The sequence below is a fragment of the Miniopterus schreibersii genome, assembly GCF_964146895.1.
Source record: "Miniopterus schreibersii genome assembly, chromosome: 18".
Taxonomy (NCBI): Eukaryota; Metazoa; Chordata; class Mammalia; order Chiroptera; family Miniopteridae; genus Miniopterus; species Miniopterus schreibersii.
In genome coordinates this window covers 1,771,390-1,788,859 of record NC_138121.1, presented here as the reverse complement: position 1 = coordinate 1,788,859, position 17,470 = coordinate 1,771,390, and the positions used below count along the sequence as shown (strand labels likewise).

The window sequence follows — 17,470 nt, the reverse complement described above, 5'->3', positions numbered from 1 at the left end:
ATAAAAGACACCCCCCCAGGGGCTGAGAGGCCTGAGAGGGGGTCACAGACAGCCTCAGGACAGGGTCCCTCAGCTCAGGGTCAGGGGCATGAGGGAGGGGGTCGCTCTCTACACATCACAACCTTCCTCCCACCAGGACTGTACCCGAAACCCTCCCTCTCAGCCCAGCCGGGACCCTCAGTGCCCTGGGGAGCTGATGTGACCCTGCAGTGTGCATCTGAGACCCGCTTCGATACCTTCCACCTGCAAAAGGAGGGACCACTGGACCCTCCCCAGCACCTTCGTCTGCAAAACACACCTGCCCGCTCTCAGGCCAACTTCACCATCAGTGCTGTGACCTCAGGCCATGGGGGGACCTACAGGTGCTATGGTTCACGCAGCACCTCCCCCTACCTGCTGTCACACCCCAGTGACCCCCTGGAGCTCAGGGTCTCAGGTGAGGAGCCCCAGCCCTGCCCTTTGTGTCCTCATGGTCAGTTCAGGGGCCCTTTGGGCTGAAATGGGAGTGAAGAGGCCATAGGAGGGGCAGCCAGAGGGGACTCACCTGCCAGAGGGATGGAAAAAGCCAGAGCATCTCCCATCCCCGCCTCACGTCATCCTCGGCCCCGAGGCCCAGACTTGTCCCTGGTGGGCAGAGGGAGGCTGGAGAGGCCTCGGGCTGACCAAAAGGGGGAAAGGCCAGAGGGAGCCCATCCCGAGCCCTCCAGGCTCCAGCCCTGTGGCCTCAGCCAGAGAGACCAAGATACTCTTATCTTGGTGACTAGCAGAGGCCGTGGTCCCGAGAGAAAGCATCTCCCCACTCAGGCTCCGCTTGTCTCCCAGGGAGACTGGGGTCCAGGCAGCGATACTGGGGGACCGCGGGGCTCCAGGGCTCTGATGCTGGCAGGTGACGGGTGGGGTGGTCATGGAGAGGGAGATGTGGGGGTCCAGCCTGTGGGAGGATTAGTCAGGCTGAAGTGAGGAGAAGGCAGCCCCCACCCCTCACCTCCCATCCTGATCCCCATAGGCTCTGAGGACCAGCCCCCCTCCCCCATGGAATCAGGCCCACAAAGCAGTAAGTGAGGGTCTGTGGGGAGGGGCTGGGTGACCTGGGGCAGGTGATTAACCTCTCTGAGCCTCAGTGAAATGGGGGGTGGGGTCAGCACTCCCTGGTGCACAAGGGCTGTGAGGTTAGAGATGAATGAGACCCAGCACGTGCCTCACACAGAGTAGGTGCTCATTAATTGGCACCGTTGGTTCATTCATGACATCACTTGTGCCCAAGGTCTCAGATGGAACCTGTCCGTCCTAATTGTGGTCTTGGTGGCCCTCGTCCTGCTGCTCTCCCTTCTCCTCTTCCTCGCCCTCCGACACCGGCGTCAGGGCCAACGCAGGACGTCGGGTGAGTAGGGAACAGGGGACCTGGGTCCCAGGGGGGAGAGGGGCTCAGAGCACCTGCCCAGGAAAACCTAACAGATGGAGAAGGTCAGTGAGGAAAAGATTTCTCCAGAACCTCAGGTCAGCCAGTGTGGAGAGAAAACGTCTCACGTGCACACACTTCAGGTCACGCCCCATCGTCTCCCCTCTCATGACACATGAACCGCGCACAAGTGCTGAGGTTCCCTTCTTTCCTGGGGAATCACACGGGGAGGGGCCTGACCCCCCAGGGCTGAGACTGTCCCCTTTGACCAGCCCAGGGACACGCTGATGTTCCTGGGTTAGTGGCCCACCTGGGAAGAGGCAGGGTCTGCAGCCCTGAAATCTCGGGGGCCCTGCAAGGAGACACACCCCTGTTCTGCCCCAGCAGATGCCTCTGTGAAGGACCCAGAGCCTGGGAATGGCATCGAGCTGGACCCTCAGGTGAGACCCCTGCTCCTGTCCAGGCCAAGGACCTTCTGTTGCCCAGTTTAATCCAAAGGACCCTCCCTGTCCCCACCTCACCTGGTTCTCAGCAGTGTCCACCCTGACCTCTGCTGGGCACCCAGGTCGTCCTGCTGTGCATCACTCCTCCTGGTTTCCTGTGACCTCACAGCCCCTCCTGCATGGTCCCCTCTGCTGGCCCCATGTCCTCTGTCTGACCTTGTGCAGCCCAGGTCTCAGGAGGAGGCCTGAATAAGTGAATCACCCGCAGGTCCCAGCCTCCCCTTCATTCATTCACCCAGCAGATGGGACGGGCTCCCTGTTTACCGGCTCCACTCAGGAGCCACTGTGCAGCTCTGAGCAACAGCCTCCACCCTCCTCGGGCTCACCTGTGGGTGGGAGACACCATGCAAACAAGCAGACAGTGTCCTAGAGGGCAAAGTGCTGTGACGGAAAGTAAGGCAGGAGGAGGGGACAGAGTGCATGCAGGGGACACAGAGAACAGCAGGGGCAAGTGCCCTGAGGCAGGACACGCTTCTCAGGAAGATGGGCCATGAGGCTGGAGCCAAGTGAGCAAGAGATGGTGTTAGGGTAAGAGTCAGATCCTAGAAGCATCCAGAGGCCCCAAGGCCTAGGGAGTCCCTGCAGATTCCATCGGGAGAGTGACCTCATCTCTTTGAAGTGAAAATCATCACCTGGCCACATGTGATAACTGCTGGAGGATTTCAACAGTGGAGTCCAGGAGACGCTGTTTGTCTCACTCTCTCCAGCAGAACAGGCAGGACGAAGACCCCCAGGGAGGGATGGACGCCCAGGGGAACCACTCAGGATGCAGACTCAGGCAGGGAGTGGCCACCTCGCCTTCCTCTCTGCCAGGGGGATTGCAGGACACAAAGGACAGACAAGCAGAAGAGGACAGGCAGATGGACAGTCAGGTGGGTCCCATCCTCTCAAGGCCCCAGGCTTCCCCAACCCCAACCACGTTTCATCCCTGTCTCTCTCCCCCTGCTCCAGGCTCCTGCATCTGACACCCCCAGGAGGTGACCTACGCCCAGCTGGGCCTCTTGGCCCTCAGACGGGAGACAAGTGTACCCCCTTCCTCCCCATCAGAGGAGCCCCCAGATGAGCCCATTGTGTATGCTGCTCTGGCCACCCACTAACCCAGCAAGGACCCAGACCCCACACTCCAGGGAGGGGGCCTGCAGGGACCCCAGAAGGCAGAGGAGCTGCCCCCACGGACACTCAGCTAGTGACCCCAGCCATCCTGGAGACTGGACATGCCTCCAGCAGCTCCTGGGACCTTTAGGAGTCACCTGATTCTTAGTGAAGTCTAAGGGCACATGCATAACCCATGGACACACGCAAATGTGGGCGATAGCCAAGGAAGGGTGGCGGGGAGGAGGGATGGGTGAAAAGCCCACGATAGTCAACAACGCGTCAGAACTTTGCAGGGAGCCAGGTGGTTACTGGACTTAGTGTGGGGAGCACATCGTAAGACACAGAAATCTCAAATCTGTGCCTTATACCTGAAGCTAATGTGCTATTGTATGTCAACTATGCTTTAATAAAAAATGTTCAATTAAGAAGGTGAAGAGATCAGTCAAAGAACACTTATTCTTAGCTCGTGGACGCAGATTACAGTGTGGTGCAGGCCAGGGGAGGGGGGTTGGGGGGAAAAGGGGGGAAAGTGGGGACATCTGTTACAGTGTCAACAATAAAAAATACTTAGTTATCAGTAAAAGAATAGCAAGTTTTTCTAAATGAAGGTGTAAGGAGGAAATAAGTTTTTTCACAGTGAAGGAAACCACCTACCTACTGAACGGGAAAAATACTTGCCAACGATACATCTGATAAGGGCTTAATGTCCAAATATCTGAGGAACTTACAAAACTCAACACTGACAAAACCAACCATCCAATTAAAAAATGGGCAGAGGACCTGAATAGGCAGTTTCCCAAAGAGGACATACAGATGGACAAGAGACATAAATTAAACCCACAATGAGGTGTCACCTCACACCTTCCAGCAGGGCGCCATCAAGGCCTGGGTGGGTCGGGGGCTGGGAGGGGGCGCGTGAAGTTGGGGGGGATTGGGGGACATCTATAAGGCTATCCATAAAGTAAAATAAATTTTAAAAAAATCCACAAACAAGGGCTGGCGAGGGTGTGGAGGAAAGGGAATTAGCGCGCTTAGTGGGACCGCAGGGGGCAGCCGCGGGCAGCCGCCTGGTGACCTGGTGACCCAGTGGCTCCGCTCCTGGGAACACACCCGGGGCCCTGGGACACCGACTGGGGGAGCACCTGCCCCAGGGTCACGGCAGGTATTCAGGAGCCACGCTCTGGAAGCGGCCGAGTCAGAGAAGAGCTGCGGGACCTTCACGCCACGGGGGCGACCGGGCGGGAGAGGGACGAGCCTTGCCCCGCGGGGCAGCGCGGAGGCACCGGGGGCGCCACGCAAAGCCGGCCGGGCCTGGCAGAGGAGGACGGGCCCTGCCAGCGGCGCCGGGCAAGGGCTGGTGGGCGGTGCGCGGCCAGGACCCCGACCGTCCCGCACGGGGGCAGGACCGTGACCTTACCTGAGGACGAGCCGGCGGGAGGCCCGCAGGTGCCTGCCCCTGGGCGAGGATGAGTCAGCATAATGCCCCGCACCTGCGCCTGCCCCTGGGCGAGGATGAGTCAGCATAATGCCCCGCACCTGCGCCTGCCCCTCAGTGAGGATGAGTCAGCATAATGCCCCGCACCTGCGCCTGCCCCTCAGTGAGGATGAGTCAGCATAATGCCCCGCACCTGCGCCCTCCCCTCAGTGAGGATGAGTCAGCATAATGCCCCGCACCTGCGCCTGCCCCTGGGCGAGGAGGAGCCCGCAGGAGCCCCGCACCTGCCCCTGCCCCTGCCTTGGGCGAGGAGGAGCCCGCAGGAGCCCCGCACCTGCCCCTGCCCCTGCCCCTGCCCCTGCCCCTGGGCGAGGAGGAGCCCGCAGGAGCCCCGCACCTGCCCCTGCCCCTGCCTTGGGCGAGGAGGAGCCCGCAGGAGCCCCGCACCTGCCCCTGCCCCTGCCCCTGCCCCTGCCCCTGCCCCTGCCCCTGCCCCTGCCCCTGCCCCTGCCCCTGCCCCTGGGCGAGGAGGAGCCCGCAGGAGCCCCGCACGTGCGGCCTCAGCGCCCCGTCCGTGCGGCCGGCCTGCGGGGGCTGGAGGCCCGGCGCTCTGGCGTCCGCCCCGCGGGCCTTCTTTACGCTGCGGGTCTCGCCGCGGGAGCGCCGCCGGCAGCCTCCCCCCGAGACAGCCCCGCGGGCCTCGCTCGAATGTGGATTCCGATGGACAACGTGAACTAACCAACGTGGAGACGGACTCATGGGCGCAGAGGACAGACTGACGGCTGCCAGAGGGCAGGGGGCTGGGGGCTGGGAGGGGGTTAAGCAAAGAAAGAGACTCCTGGACCCACAGCAGTGGGGTGACGGCCGGAGAAGGAGGGTGGCGCGGGGAGGGAGAAGAGGGAACCGGGGTAAACGGTGATAGGAAGACGGGGCTTGGGGCCGTGAACACAACAGGATGCGCGGATGATGTGCGATAGAACTGTGCGCCCGAAACCATGTACTTCCAGTAACCAATGTCACCCCAGTAAACTCAATAAGAAATAAATATCAAAAAACGTTTGTACAACTTAGGGAAACGACATAGGATACCTTAGACATGTAGGGCGCTCAGAGGCGTGGCTCAGGTCAGCACCTGCTGTTTGCAGGGTGAGAAGACTCGTCCCCGTGAGACAGGCACCTTGGGAACAGCGCAGGTGAGGTGTGGGACCAAGCCCACCACACCCTGCGGCATTCCAAGTTTGCTCGGCCCCTGCCTCTTCCCCAGAAGCACCAGGTTCCCCAAATTACGCAGCCTCAGAAGTACAGGTAACAAGGGACACCTGCTTGGAGATGAGCATGGACTTAGTGTCTCTGAATGTCTGCTCCTCACGTGCCCCTCAGGTTACAAGAAGCAACAGCCCGGCCGGGCGCGGCTCAGCGGTTGGGCATCGGCCTGGGATCCAGGCGATCGGGGTTCCATTCCTGGTCGGGGCACAGGCCCGGGTTGCGGGCTCGATCAATGACTCTCATCATTGATGTTTCTGTCTCTCTCTCTCTCCTTTCCTCTCTCTGAAATCAATAAGGATATATTTTTTAAAAAACAACAACACTGCAAATACTAAGAAAAAAAAAGTGACACTCTTAGGATTTTTATGCTTTTGTGACTTACATTTCAGTCTCTCACCCTTTTGGAGATGAACCTTGTGCATGCTGTAAGTTGTTGGTCCAGTTTTATTTATTTTTGCATCTAAGTGTCCAATTTTCCCAGCACCGTTTATTGAAGAGACTGTCTTTACTCCACTGTAGATTCTCAGTGTCACAAATCCTCAGAGAGATGCAAATAAACACCGCAATGAGACATCACCTCGCACCTGTCAGAATGGCTCCATCAATAAACCCACAGACAGCAAGTGCGGGCGAGGCCGTGGAGAAAAGGGAGCCCCCGTGCACTGCTGGGGGGAATGCGGCCGGGTGCGGCCGCTGAGGAAGCAGGATAGACTGTTCTCAAAGAATTAAAAATGGAGCTGCCTTATGACCCAGTGGTTCCACTTCTGGGAATATATCCTAAGAAACCTGAAGCACTAATATGGAAGAATATCTGCCCCCTACGTTCATGACAGTGTTACAAATGTCTCTCATTTTCACCCCTTGACACCCGCCACCCATTACCCCCCTCCCCCAAGCCTTCCCCGCACTATTGTCTGTGTCCATGGGCTGTGCATTTATGCATATAAGTTCTTCGCTTCATCTCGGCCCTCCCCACCCCACCCCTGTCTCCTCTGACTCTTATCAGTCTGTTCCATGCATCCAGGGCTCTGGACCTACTTTGTTCATCACTTTATTTTGTTCATTGGATTCCACATATGAGTGAGATCATGTGCTGTTTGTCTTTCTCTGCCTGGCTTATTTCGCTCAGCATAACCCACTCCAGGTCCCTCCATGCTGTCTCAGAGGGTAAGGCATCCTTCCTTTTCAGAGCTGCGTAGTATTCCACGGGCCGACGGTCCCACAGCTGTTTGACCCACTCATCTGCAGATGGGCACTCGGGCTCTTTCCAGATCTTAGCTGTTGTTAACTGCGCTACTATGAACACAGGGCTGCATGAATTCTTCTGAGGGGTGTCTCGGGGTTCTTAGGATGTGTCCCCAAGCTGGGGTCGCTGGGTGAAAAGGCAGCTGCCTTTCTGAGCTTCACTTTCCCGACTGACGGGTAAACCGCCAAGCGCTCCGCTGTGGCAGCTTCGCTGGGAGCCGCCTGTTTCCGACGGACGCACAGCACCGACCAGACGAGCAGGTAAATGCAAAGCTGCCGTCACAGGACCCACGGCTCAGACCACGGGCAGAGCCCGGGGAACACACGAGAGGATCCTGAGGGGAGAGACCACGGCTCGTCCTCTGGGGCCAGGAGCCCTCGCCTGGGGGAGCCCAGACCGGGCCCAGGAGGGGCCGTCCCCTGGCTGTGGGTCCCCAGCTGCGAAACCGGAAGGGCGGCGGCCCCTGACCCGCCACATCCTGTGCGACTCTGTCCTGCAGGCCCAGGGCCTGGTCCATCTGCGGAGCAGGAGGCTCAGAGCAGACGCCACGATGGCCGCCGTCTGTGCCCTTCTCTGCCTCGGTCAGTTGTGGACCTGGGGAGGGACAGGGGAGGGGACACAGCAGCTCACAGCCCCCGTTGGTGAGAAATCTCGGGGGTGGGCAGCTTGAGTGGATGGGGCCTTGACGGGAGAGGATCAGCTCAGACGTCCGGGTGCAAACCTGTCACGGGGACTCTCTTCCAGGGCTGAGTCTGGACCAGAGGCCCCGCGTGCAGGCAGGTGAGTCCCCCAGGCTCCATGCCCCACCCCTGGGCTCAGGAGGCAGCACAGAGGCCCTGGGGTGAGGCGCTAAACCAGGAGGGCCTCGGGCTGAGCTGCGGGTGAGGGTGGAGGTCTTTGCAATGCAGCCTCCGGTTTCTTCCCAGGTCCCCCCCCAAAACCCACCATCTGGGCTGAGCCAGGCTCTGTGGTCCCTTACGGGAGCCCTGTGACCCTCTGGTGTCGGGGGACGATGGAAGCCCAGGAGTTCTGTATGTTCCGACAACAAAGGCGGGTGCTTTGGAAAACACAGACTAAATGGAGGCCCAGGGACAAGGTCAAGTTCCCCATCACACACATGACAGAGCACGACGCAGGGAGATGCCACTGCTACTATATCAGATTCACAGGCAGGTCAAAGCTCAGTGACATCCTGGAGCTGGTGGTGACAGGTGAGAGGACACCCAGGGGTCCCAGCCTCAGGCTCTGCCCTCAGGAAGGGGGTCTGCTCTCAGGGTGTCCCCCTCCCACAGCCCAGGCCTGGGGGACGTGAGGGAGGTGTGACCCCATCTAACACGCTGTCTCCCCCCTCCTAGGAGCTTACATCAAACCCAGCCTCTTGGCCCTGCCCAGCCCCGTGGTGGCCTCAGGAGGGAACGTGACCCTCCAGTGTGGCTCAGGGCAGGGATTTGGCAGGTTCATTCTGACTAAGGAAGGAGACCACAGGCTCTCCTGGACCTGGGACTCACAGCCACAGCCCAGTGGGAAGTCCCAGGCCCTGTTCCCCGTGGGCCCCGTGACCCCCAGCCACAGGTGGACCTTCAGATGCTATGGCTGTGACAGGTACAGGCCTCAGACGTGCTCACAGCCCAGTGACCCCCTGGAGCTGCTGGTCTCAGGTGAGTCCCGTTACTGTCCCATCCATGGGTTGAGCTGGGTCAAGGGGTAGGAGGCCGCCCTGTCAGTCACCCCCCATCCTGATCCCCAGGAGGCTCTGAGGATCGGCCCCTCCCCACCTCGGAGTCAGGCCCACAGAGGGGTAAGCGAGGGGCTCTGTGGGGAGGGGTGGGTGGGCCCGTGGGGGACAGGGGCTGAGTCGTGTCGGGGTTCAGGCACCTCTGGAGACGCTGACATGGACACGCCCTTCCCTGTCTGGGCCTCAGTGTCCCCAAGCAGAAAGGAGAGAATCGTGCCCAGAGCTCAGCCTCCCTGTCAGTTCTGGATGCGAGCTCCTGGGAGAGGGGGCCTCGCAGGGAAGCCCCAGGACGGGGTGTGACTCGGCCCGTCCCCTGGGTGGCGGTGAGGGCAACACCCTCGTATATAATCCGGGTCAGAGACCCGAGGAGCTGGTGAGGTGGGGGCCTGAGGGGTAGGCCCAGCCCTGCCCTGGCTCGTGTTCCCGACCTCGGGACAAATGAAGCCCGATGCTCATCTCGTGTCCCCAACACGCACAAGACCAGTCACCGAGGACGCTCCTCTCAGGGACTGAGATGGGGGTGCTTAGCTCTGCAGGCTCGTGGGGGTGGAGAAGGGGCCTCTCCCGCACCCCATCCCCGCCCCCGGCTCTGTGCGCTTGGTTCTCAGGAGCAGCCCGTGGCCTGGGGCCGTCACAGAACAGGTCGGAGGCCGAGAGAGGTGCGTGTGCGGAACCCGCGGCCGGGGCTGAGTGCCGAGGGTCCCACCCAGTCATGGAGTCGGGGGGCCTGGAGAGGCTTCAGGGACGCTGGGTGACTCGGTGCTGCCCTGACCGCTGTGACCTCTGTCCTCAACCTCCAGCCCCGAGCACCCAGGACTACGCGGGGGGGAATCTCGACCGGATGGCTGTGGCTCAGTTGGTCCTCCTGGGCCTGGGGGCGCTGCTGCTTCAGGAGAGGCCCAGTCGGCGAGGACCCCGCGGTGCAGCCGACGCGACACACAGGGGACAGCAAAGCCGCAGAGAAAGGCGAGGATCCCAGGACCTCACTTATAGAACCAAATAAACTGACCAATGAAACAGACCCAAGGGCCTAGAAGCAGGGAGCAGGCTGAGGGGTCTCAGCGGAGGGAGAGGGGCCAGGAAGAGAGAAACCAAAGAGCTTTCGGGGCCCATGACACAGACAACAGGCTGGTGACGGCCTCGGGGGCAGGAACCCGGCGGGTGGGGCGATGGGGGGAGAGGAGGGAGGGAGGCATTTGTAATAAGCTCAGCAATAAAGGTAAAAGAATAAAATAAAAACGAGAAAGGAACCGCGAAGCGTCCGGGAGGTGAACACAGAGGGGGCGATGCCCTTCACGGGGAGCCTCGGAGCTCATGTGATGACCCCAGGAGGTGCTGAAAGTCTGACCACGAGTCGGGGAACTGCGGCTCCTTTTCCAGGAGAGTCAACGCGTCAGGGGCAGGAAATGCCCGTGGGCTCCCTGTCCCGGACTCTTCCTCCAGTAAATGTGCATTTTCTCCCCCCATCCTGGTTGACTTTCTGTGATGAAGCCCCTTCTGCTCTCACCCCTGTGGTTTGAGGGTCCATCCCACACGGCTGGTTCGGGCCCACACGTCTAAGACCTCGCGCCCTCCCCACTGGTATGTGATAAAATGCTCTTTATTTCTAATCCCCGCAGTGCCCGCTGGACATGGCCCACTCAGCTCAGAGGAGTGAACCTGGGTTCAATGACTGAATAAACGGGCGAAGTGTGATACAAGCCTGGGAAACAGAAACCCAAAATCCAAAATGATGCCAAAGCCTGTCTGGAGCCACAGCCCCTTCTCTGGTCACCAGCGACCACCCGAGTCACTTCCCAGAGCTGTCACCACGGGGCACGAGCACATGGTGTTTGGGGCCAGCCGGGGGGCTGCTGCCTCTGAAGAACGGGCCCAGAACCCGCTGGGTGGTGGGATCTGCCAGTTTCTGAATTTATAAAACAATATATGAAACGGAATGTCATCCAGCCGCAGGAGAGGGAAATCCTGCCATTTGCAACAACACTGATGAGCCCCGAGGGCGTTGTGCCTGGAGGCAAATGGGACAGATACACACCAGCGCTGAACGAGCTCACGTGGCACCTAAACAGGCCAAAGCGATTCATTGTCTCTCAGCATCTCCCCCCTCCTCTCTCAGAGAGGAAACTGAGTTTGACTCATGCACAAGAAATGACCTCAGTGAAACAGCAAACCCAGACCTCGCAGGTTTTCTTCTCTTCCCGAAACGCAGAATCAAACTTTCCGCTCTGGGTTTTGTTTGGCAGGAGAGTAGAAAATATAAAAGTCCTGCAAGACCTAATAGATACCGGTGCTGGAGAAATTTCTCATTTCTTTTCAATGTTCTTTTCTGTCGCTGCCGTTTTGTACGTCAGCTCGGCCCAGGAGTGTTCCCTGAGTCCCAGGAACGGAACCGACGCTGTGCATTCCGCGGCAGCGAGCGCCGTGGGCGTCTCCATCTGACGGGGACTTCAGGGACAGTCGCGGGACAGCTCAGCGGCGAGGCTCCCGCCAGGCCCTGGGCACCTGCTATTTTTAGGGTGAGAAGAGCTGGTCGCTTTCCTGTGACAGCACCTCGCGCCCGGTGCACCCTGAGGCGCGGGACACTGAACACCACATCCTGTGCACTCGTCTTCTGAGCTTCACTTGAGCGACTGGAACACGAGCCGCCGAGAGCTCTGCTGTTGAACCTTCCCCCGGAGGCCACCCCTTCCTGGCGGGGGAAAGCGGGAGCCTGATGACTTCAGAGCTGTGCTCACAGCAGCCACAGGCCAGGCCAGGCCACCCGGTCAGAGGAGGCCCCGCCGCCCCGCCCTGCCCCGGCCGGGACCAGGAATGTGCATGTGCACCTGGGGGCCATCTCCAACCACGGGCCACCGCCTCCCCAACTGCCCCACTTGTGTGTCACCCTGAGAGGAGGTCAGTTCAGCCCTGGGCCCTGCACAGCTCCTCCGTCCACAGGCCGCCAGGCGCGTCCTTAAATTTTATACCAAAGGGGCGTGTACATGTGAGCTGACGACTCACATAGGCCTCCTGCAGAGCGTTTTATGGGCCTGGGTTTCTCGTTGAGCTTCACTGCAAGTGCGTGTTAGTCTCAGGAGAAGGGGAGGAGCCCAGGGCCCGTCGGTGGCCTTGGAAAATCTCATGCAGACATTTCGTGCCTGTGGTGCGTTTAGCACCAAGCACACGTCCAACAGGAGGAACTGGAGCTTGTCTCAGAGGAAGTAACAGGACCAGAGAGTTCATTTTAGGTCCAAAACCAGAGACCCTTGGGAGCGGGGGAGTAACAGAGCTGAAGACAATAGCAGGACAGCCCCTCCCTGTGGAGGGGTTGAGCCCCCCAGCCCCCCGGCATTTCCCTCCCAGGAAAGGGCCCGAGTGCCCGGAGCTTCTTCCCCGATGGCTCCCAAGCCCATGTCGAGAACGGGCCAGAGCCTCAGAAGGGGACACATTCCTGCGCCCCAGCCCGGGTCCCGAGGAGGGATGTGAACCCCGGCTGAGGGTCCAAGCGCCCGGGCCGAGGAGCCTGAGAGACGCGAGCGACCAGATGACCCTGATGTTTCCAGGGCCGGGAACTGCCCCTCAGCTCCCACTCTCCAGGGAAAGGACCTTCTGGGGACATTTTCAAACACATCACTAGCTGGAAGCATCTCCGGTTTGTGTTTAAATATTGACAAGCGGGCTCTAAAATTTACAGGACAAAGAAAAGAGCTAAAAGAGCCAAACCATGCAGAAGGAAAACAGGGGGACTCCCAGGGTCACATTTCAAACCTCACGGAAACCTCCTGAGACGAGGGGCTTGGGGGCTGGCGAAGCAACAGGCGCAGAGATTAATGCAACAGAACAGATGCAGGCGCCGGCGGCAAACACGCGCACAGCATGGGACGGCGTTTGCACAGTCGTGTATTTCGCAGCTGCGTAATGTTATCGCCCGATGCCCGCCAAACAAATCTCAAGAACAGAGGTGGAGAAACAGACCCGCCCAATGCAGTCAACTCAGGGTTGGCAATGGCGCTCAGGCAAACCAAGGGCGAAGGTTGCTCTTCCCAGCAAATGTCGCTGGAAAACTTGGACACCAAGGCTGTTTGGGGGCTGGTTGTAGAAGACGCCAGTCAGCACTTTCCCGAGGGCACCCACCAGTTCCCCCGTCACTCGGGCCTGGAGCCTCGGCGGGTCCGACCCTGCCAGGCCTGGGAGCTTCGGCCTGGACATTTCAGCCATTCTGGGTGTGTCTTGGGCCCAGGCTGTGGGCTGACGTCCACTTTCTGAGGAACCATGAAGCCGAGGGGCAGTTCAGGGACAGCGTACGGGGCGGTCAATGCGGGCAGGTCCACGCCAAAGGACGCGCTTGTTTTCCTAAGCTTCCTGCCGGCATCACAGAATTTGTACAAATTTCTCAAATGCGCTCAGAACCAGTCCCCGGTCTCATTTTGCCATCAAAAATACCTTCTCGGGCTGTTTCACTGTGTGGTTTCCTCTCCACTCTCTTGTGGGGGGTTTATGAAAAACATTTCTTCTGTTTATTGTTTTTGAATTGACCAAATTTTCCACTACGTTGGTGACTTGGTATAGATTTGAAGACACTCGTGTTTCCATAAAGCTATAAAGATATTTTTCCACGTTTGTTTTTGTTTTTTGCTAAAAACAAGTAATGGGTTCGCTTTCTACGTCTTGGCCTGTAGCCCGTCGACATCGGTTACTGTAAATGGCGTGAGGCAGGTAAGAGGCTCGCCTGTTCCACAGACTCACCCACCCGGCCCAGCAGCAGGCGAGGGAAGGACCGAGATCTGCCCACTGCCCGGGGAGGGTCAGTCGTGCTCCAGGCGACACCGCACGCGGGCTCTGACCTGGGCTCTTCCCTCTGCTCCACTGAACGAGGGGCCTCTGCTTCTCAGGTCCCCCAAACTCCGACCTCTCCATCTGAGCCTGGAGGCCGGGTCTCCATTCCCCATGTCTCAGGGGGGTGTTCGCAGCACATTGCGGGGGGGGGGCACCACTGAGCCACAACGGAGGGGACTGAGATCAGGGGGAAGTAGGCTGCCCCGGTGTCCGCCAGGCGTTCAGGATGTGGCAGTGCCACTCTCGACATTTGAAGTGCGTGCCATTGTCCCGCCACCTTCCACCAGGCACTCCATGGACGCGGAGTGGCTGAGGGGCCTCTGCCGGTCCCTCCTCTGCGCGGGTCTGAGGCGGCCGAGGGCTGGGCGAGGACCGTGCGGTAAAGCCACCGAGCCCCTCGAGGACCCCTGAGGGACACGCCCGATTGGAGCTCAGTTACTGTTGAGAGTGTATTTCACTCGCACATGTTGCATTTCTCTCCTTCGTGTGACCTTCACATTAACACTGACCCTCAGAGCCCCTTCCTACGTGTTCCTTTGGCCTAAAGACCCGACTGAGCCTCCTCCAGGTGGGGGCAGGGCCACGACCCGCGGCCGCCTCAGCCTCTTCCTCGGTCACGGGCTCGCTGTGCCTCTGGGGTTCCCTGGATCGTTCCTTCCTCTCAAGACTCTTCTCACTCCCACCTGCTAGGACTCCGCCTCTTCAAACAGCCTTTCCCTCACCCAGGGTCTAGGCACGTCCCCAGGTCGGCTCGGGTTTTCTCTCCTTTCTCCTCTCTAAGTAAAGTGCTGGCAACATGCGCCCCAGAATCCCCACATTCCGCTAAGAAGAGTCCCCCAAACGCAGGAAATGGTCTCAGGGACCGAGGATGATTTTCGGGTTCTCCTAGAAACCCGGCGGGCAGTAGGGGAGCAGCAAGTGTTTGCTTAGGGGCGAGTCAGGCACAGAAAGTAAACGGTGCGTGTGGGAGGCTGGGAGCCTGTGGGGGGTCAGGGTGGGAAGGGAGCCTGGGCCCTGCCCCCTGAGCATCAGTTCAGAGCAGGCAGGGGGCCGGGGGTCAGAGGAGACCCCAGGCCTGGGCTGTGTCGCCAGAGAGCCCGGAGCCCCCTGACCCTCAGGATGGAAACCCCCCGACCAGGCCAGGGCGGGGCGGCCCCTGGCTGTGGGTCCGCGGGGGGACCCGGAAGGGCGGCTGCAGCTCCTGACTCGCCACATCCTGTGCGTGTCTGTCCGTCGGGCCCGGGGTCTGGTCCATCCGCAGAGCAGGACACTCAGAGCAGACGCGTGATGTCCGCCCTCTGGGCTCTCCTCTTCCTGGGTCAGCTGGGGACACGGGGAGGGGGCAGCAGTCGGGATGGGGAGGTTACTCCCCTGGTTCCTGGGGAGCCTCAGGCCCGGGCGGCTCCAGCGGACTAGGCCCCGGGGGAGAGACCGAGCGCCCTCGGGGCCAACCTCTCCCGGGGACTCTCTTCCAGGGCTGAGTCTGGCGCCGAGGCCCCGCGTGCAGGCAGGTGAGTCCCCCAGGCTCCATGTCCCCCCCTGGGCTCAGGAGGCCGCCCGAGGTCCCGGGTGAGGCGATAACACAGGAGGGCCTGGGGCTGAGCTGGGCTGAGGCCGGGATGGTCTTTGTAACGCAGCCTCCGGTTTCCTCCCAGGGACCCCCCCCAAACCTTCCATCTGGGCTGAGCCAGGCTCTGTGGTCCCTTACGGGAGCCCTGTGACCATCTGGTGTCGGGGGGCTCTGGATGCCCAGGAGCACTGCCTGTATACAGGAGACAGTCCTGCAGACTTGGGCAGACAGAAGCCATGGGAGTGTGGGGACAGGACCAACTTCTCTACTGAAGCCACTTATGCAGGAAGATATTACTGTCACTATGACAGCCCTGCCGGCAGGTCAGAGCCCAGTGACGCCCTGGAGCTGGCGGTGACAGGTGAGAGGACACTCAGGGGTCCCAGCCTCAGGCTCTGCCCTCAGGAAGGGGGGCTGCTCTCAGGGTGTCCCCCTCTCACAGCCCAGGCCTGGGGGACGTGAGGGAGGTGTGACCCCATCTAACACGCTGTCTCCCCCTCTCCTAGGATTCTACAGCAAACCCAGCCTCTCGGCCCTGCCCAGCCCCGTGGTGGCCTCAGGAGGGAACGTGACCCTCCAGTGTGGCTCACGGGAGGGATTTGAGGGGTTCATTCTGACTAAGGAAGGAGACCACAGGCTCCCCTGGACCCAGGACTCACAGCCAGAGCCCAGTGGGAAGTCCCAGGCCCTGTTCCCCGTGGGCCCCGTGACCCCCAGCCACAGGTGGACCTTCAGATGCTACGGCTATTACAGGAAAAGCCCCCTGGAGTGGTCTGACCCAAGTGATCCCCTGGAGCTCCTGGTCTCAGGTGAGGGGCCCCTGACCCCGTCCTTTCTGAGCACATTCGGCTCAGGGTCCTGTCCCCAGGAGCCATCCCAAGTTACATGTGAGTCATGGGCTCTGGGTGGTGGTCACTCAGCAGAGATCTGCCCCTCAGGGGCCCTCTCACCTCCCCTTATTCTCCCCATTAGCTGGGTGTGGAAGGCAGCAGGTGGGCTGGGGCTGTGTCTTTGGGGCCCCAGAGCAGACGCAGGAAAGTCTGAGTGATCTGTGGGCTCCAGGGTCAGCCCGGCCTCCACCCCCCTTTATTCTCATTTCTAGGACTCGCTGGGGGCCCCGGCCCTTCACCCACAGGGCCCATCCCCACAGCTGGTGAGTCACTGAGCTCTGCTCAGAGGGGCCAGAGCACCCAGGAAGGTCCTGAGGGTCTCCCAGGGGATTGACTGTCCCCAGATAGTCAAGGAAGGGGTGTGACCCTGCAGCTGGGCTCTCAGTGCCGTGAGGCTGGCAGGTGACAGGTGGGCGGTCATGGCAGAGGGAGAGGTTGGGGCCCCGGCTGGTGGAGGAGAAGCTGGGATCTAGTGGGGAGATGCAGCCCCACCCCTCACCCCCATCCTGACCCCCAGGAGGCTCTGGGGATCGGCCCCTCCCCACCACGGAGTCAGACAAGCAGAGGGGTAAGTGAGGGGCTCTGTGGGGAGGTGGTGGGTGCGTCCATGGGGGACAGGGGCTGAGTCATGTGGGGGTCCAGGCACCTTTGGAGTCGCTGACTTGGACACGCCCCTCCCCGTCTGGGCCTCAGTGTCCCCAAGTGGAAAGGACAGAATCGTGGCCCAGATTCAGGTTTCCTGTCAGTTCAGGCCCTGACCCCCTGGGAGAGGGGGCCTCACAGGGAACCCCCAGGACATGATGTTAGGGGGACAGTCCCCTCTGTGGCAGAGACTGTGACACTGTACAGGGAGGGACAGGCAGGACAAGGGTCCGGGGCATCCAGGGCCTTCCCCTCAGCTCAGGCTCAGCTCAGAGGAGGCATCAAGGGGGGGGGGGTGAGACCTGGTCCAGTTCTGGGCTCTGCTGCTCCTGCTGTGGGGCCAGGGGGGCCCTTCTCCTCTCTGAGGGTGGGGTTCGTGCCTGGTCATCCCTGGTCCCATCTGCCCACAGGCTGCTGTGAGACGAGGTGACATAAGGGGCCTCACAGAGCTCAGGAGGCAGAGCCCCCAGCCCAGGGCCCTGCAGGGTGGAGACAGATCCCAGGAGGGACACGGAGTCCACCCCACACCCCTGCCCCTCCCGGGTCCCTGCTGTGCTGGGGGAGGGTCATAAGGAGGGACCCTCAGCTCCCGGTGGGACAGGAACAGGCCCCTGCAGATGAGGGGCCCAGAGCACAGAGCTGGTGTCCCCCTGGGGGAGCATGAGGACAGCCCAGGGAACCCACAGCCCGGGTTCCAGCCCAGCCCTGCCCCGTCCCTGCTGGGTGACCTGGGCCAGGTGACTAACCTCTCTGAGCCTCAGTGAAGGGGGGTGGAGCCAGCACTCCCTGGTGCACCAGGGCTGTGAGGTTAGAGACGAAGGCCGGACCCAGCACGTGCCTCGCACACAGTAGGTGCTCATTAAATGGCATCACT

The 17,470-nt window shown here is 60.7% G+C and overlaps 1 protein-coding gene across 1 annotated transcript; it reads left to right on the top strand.

Annotated features, from left to right (window-relative positions):
- Window positions 1-7,494: 7,494 nt before the first annotated feature.
- LOC308547607 (leukocyte immunoglobulin-like receptor subfamily A member 6) lies at window positions 7,495-16,530 on the top strand (the record flags this gene model as incomplete). Its single annotated transcript, XM_081118264.1, has 5 exons — window positions 7,495-7,525; window positions 7,871-8,155; window positions 15,571-15,873; window positions 16,167-16,217; window positions 16,472-16,530. 5 exons carry the CDS (start codon window positions 7,495-7,497, stop codon window positions 16,528-16,530), a joined length of 729 nt encoding a protein of 242 aa, XP_080974390.1.
- Between the last annotated feature and the right edge of the window lie 940 nt (window positions 16,531-17,470).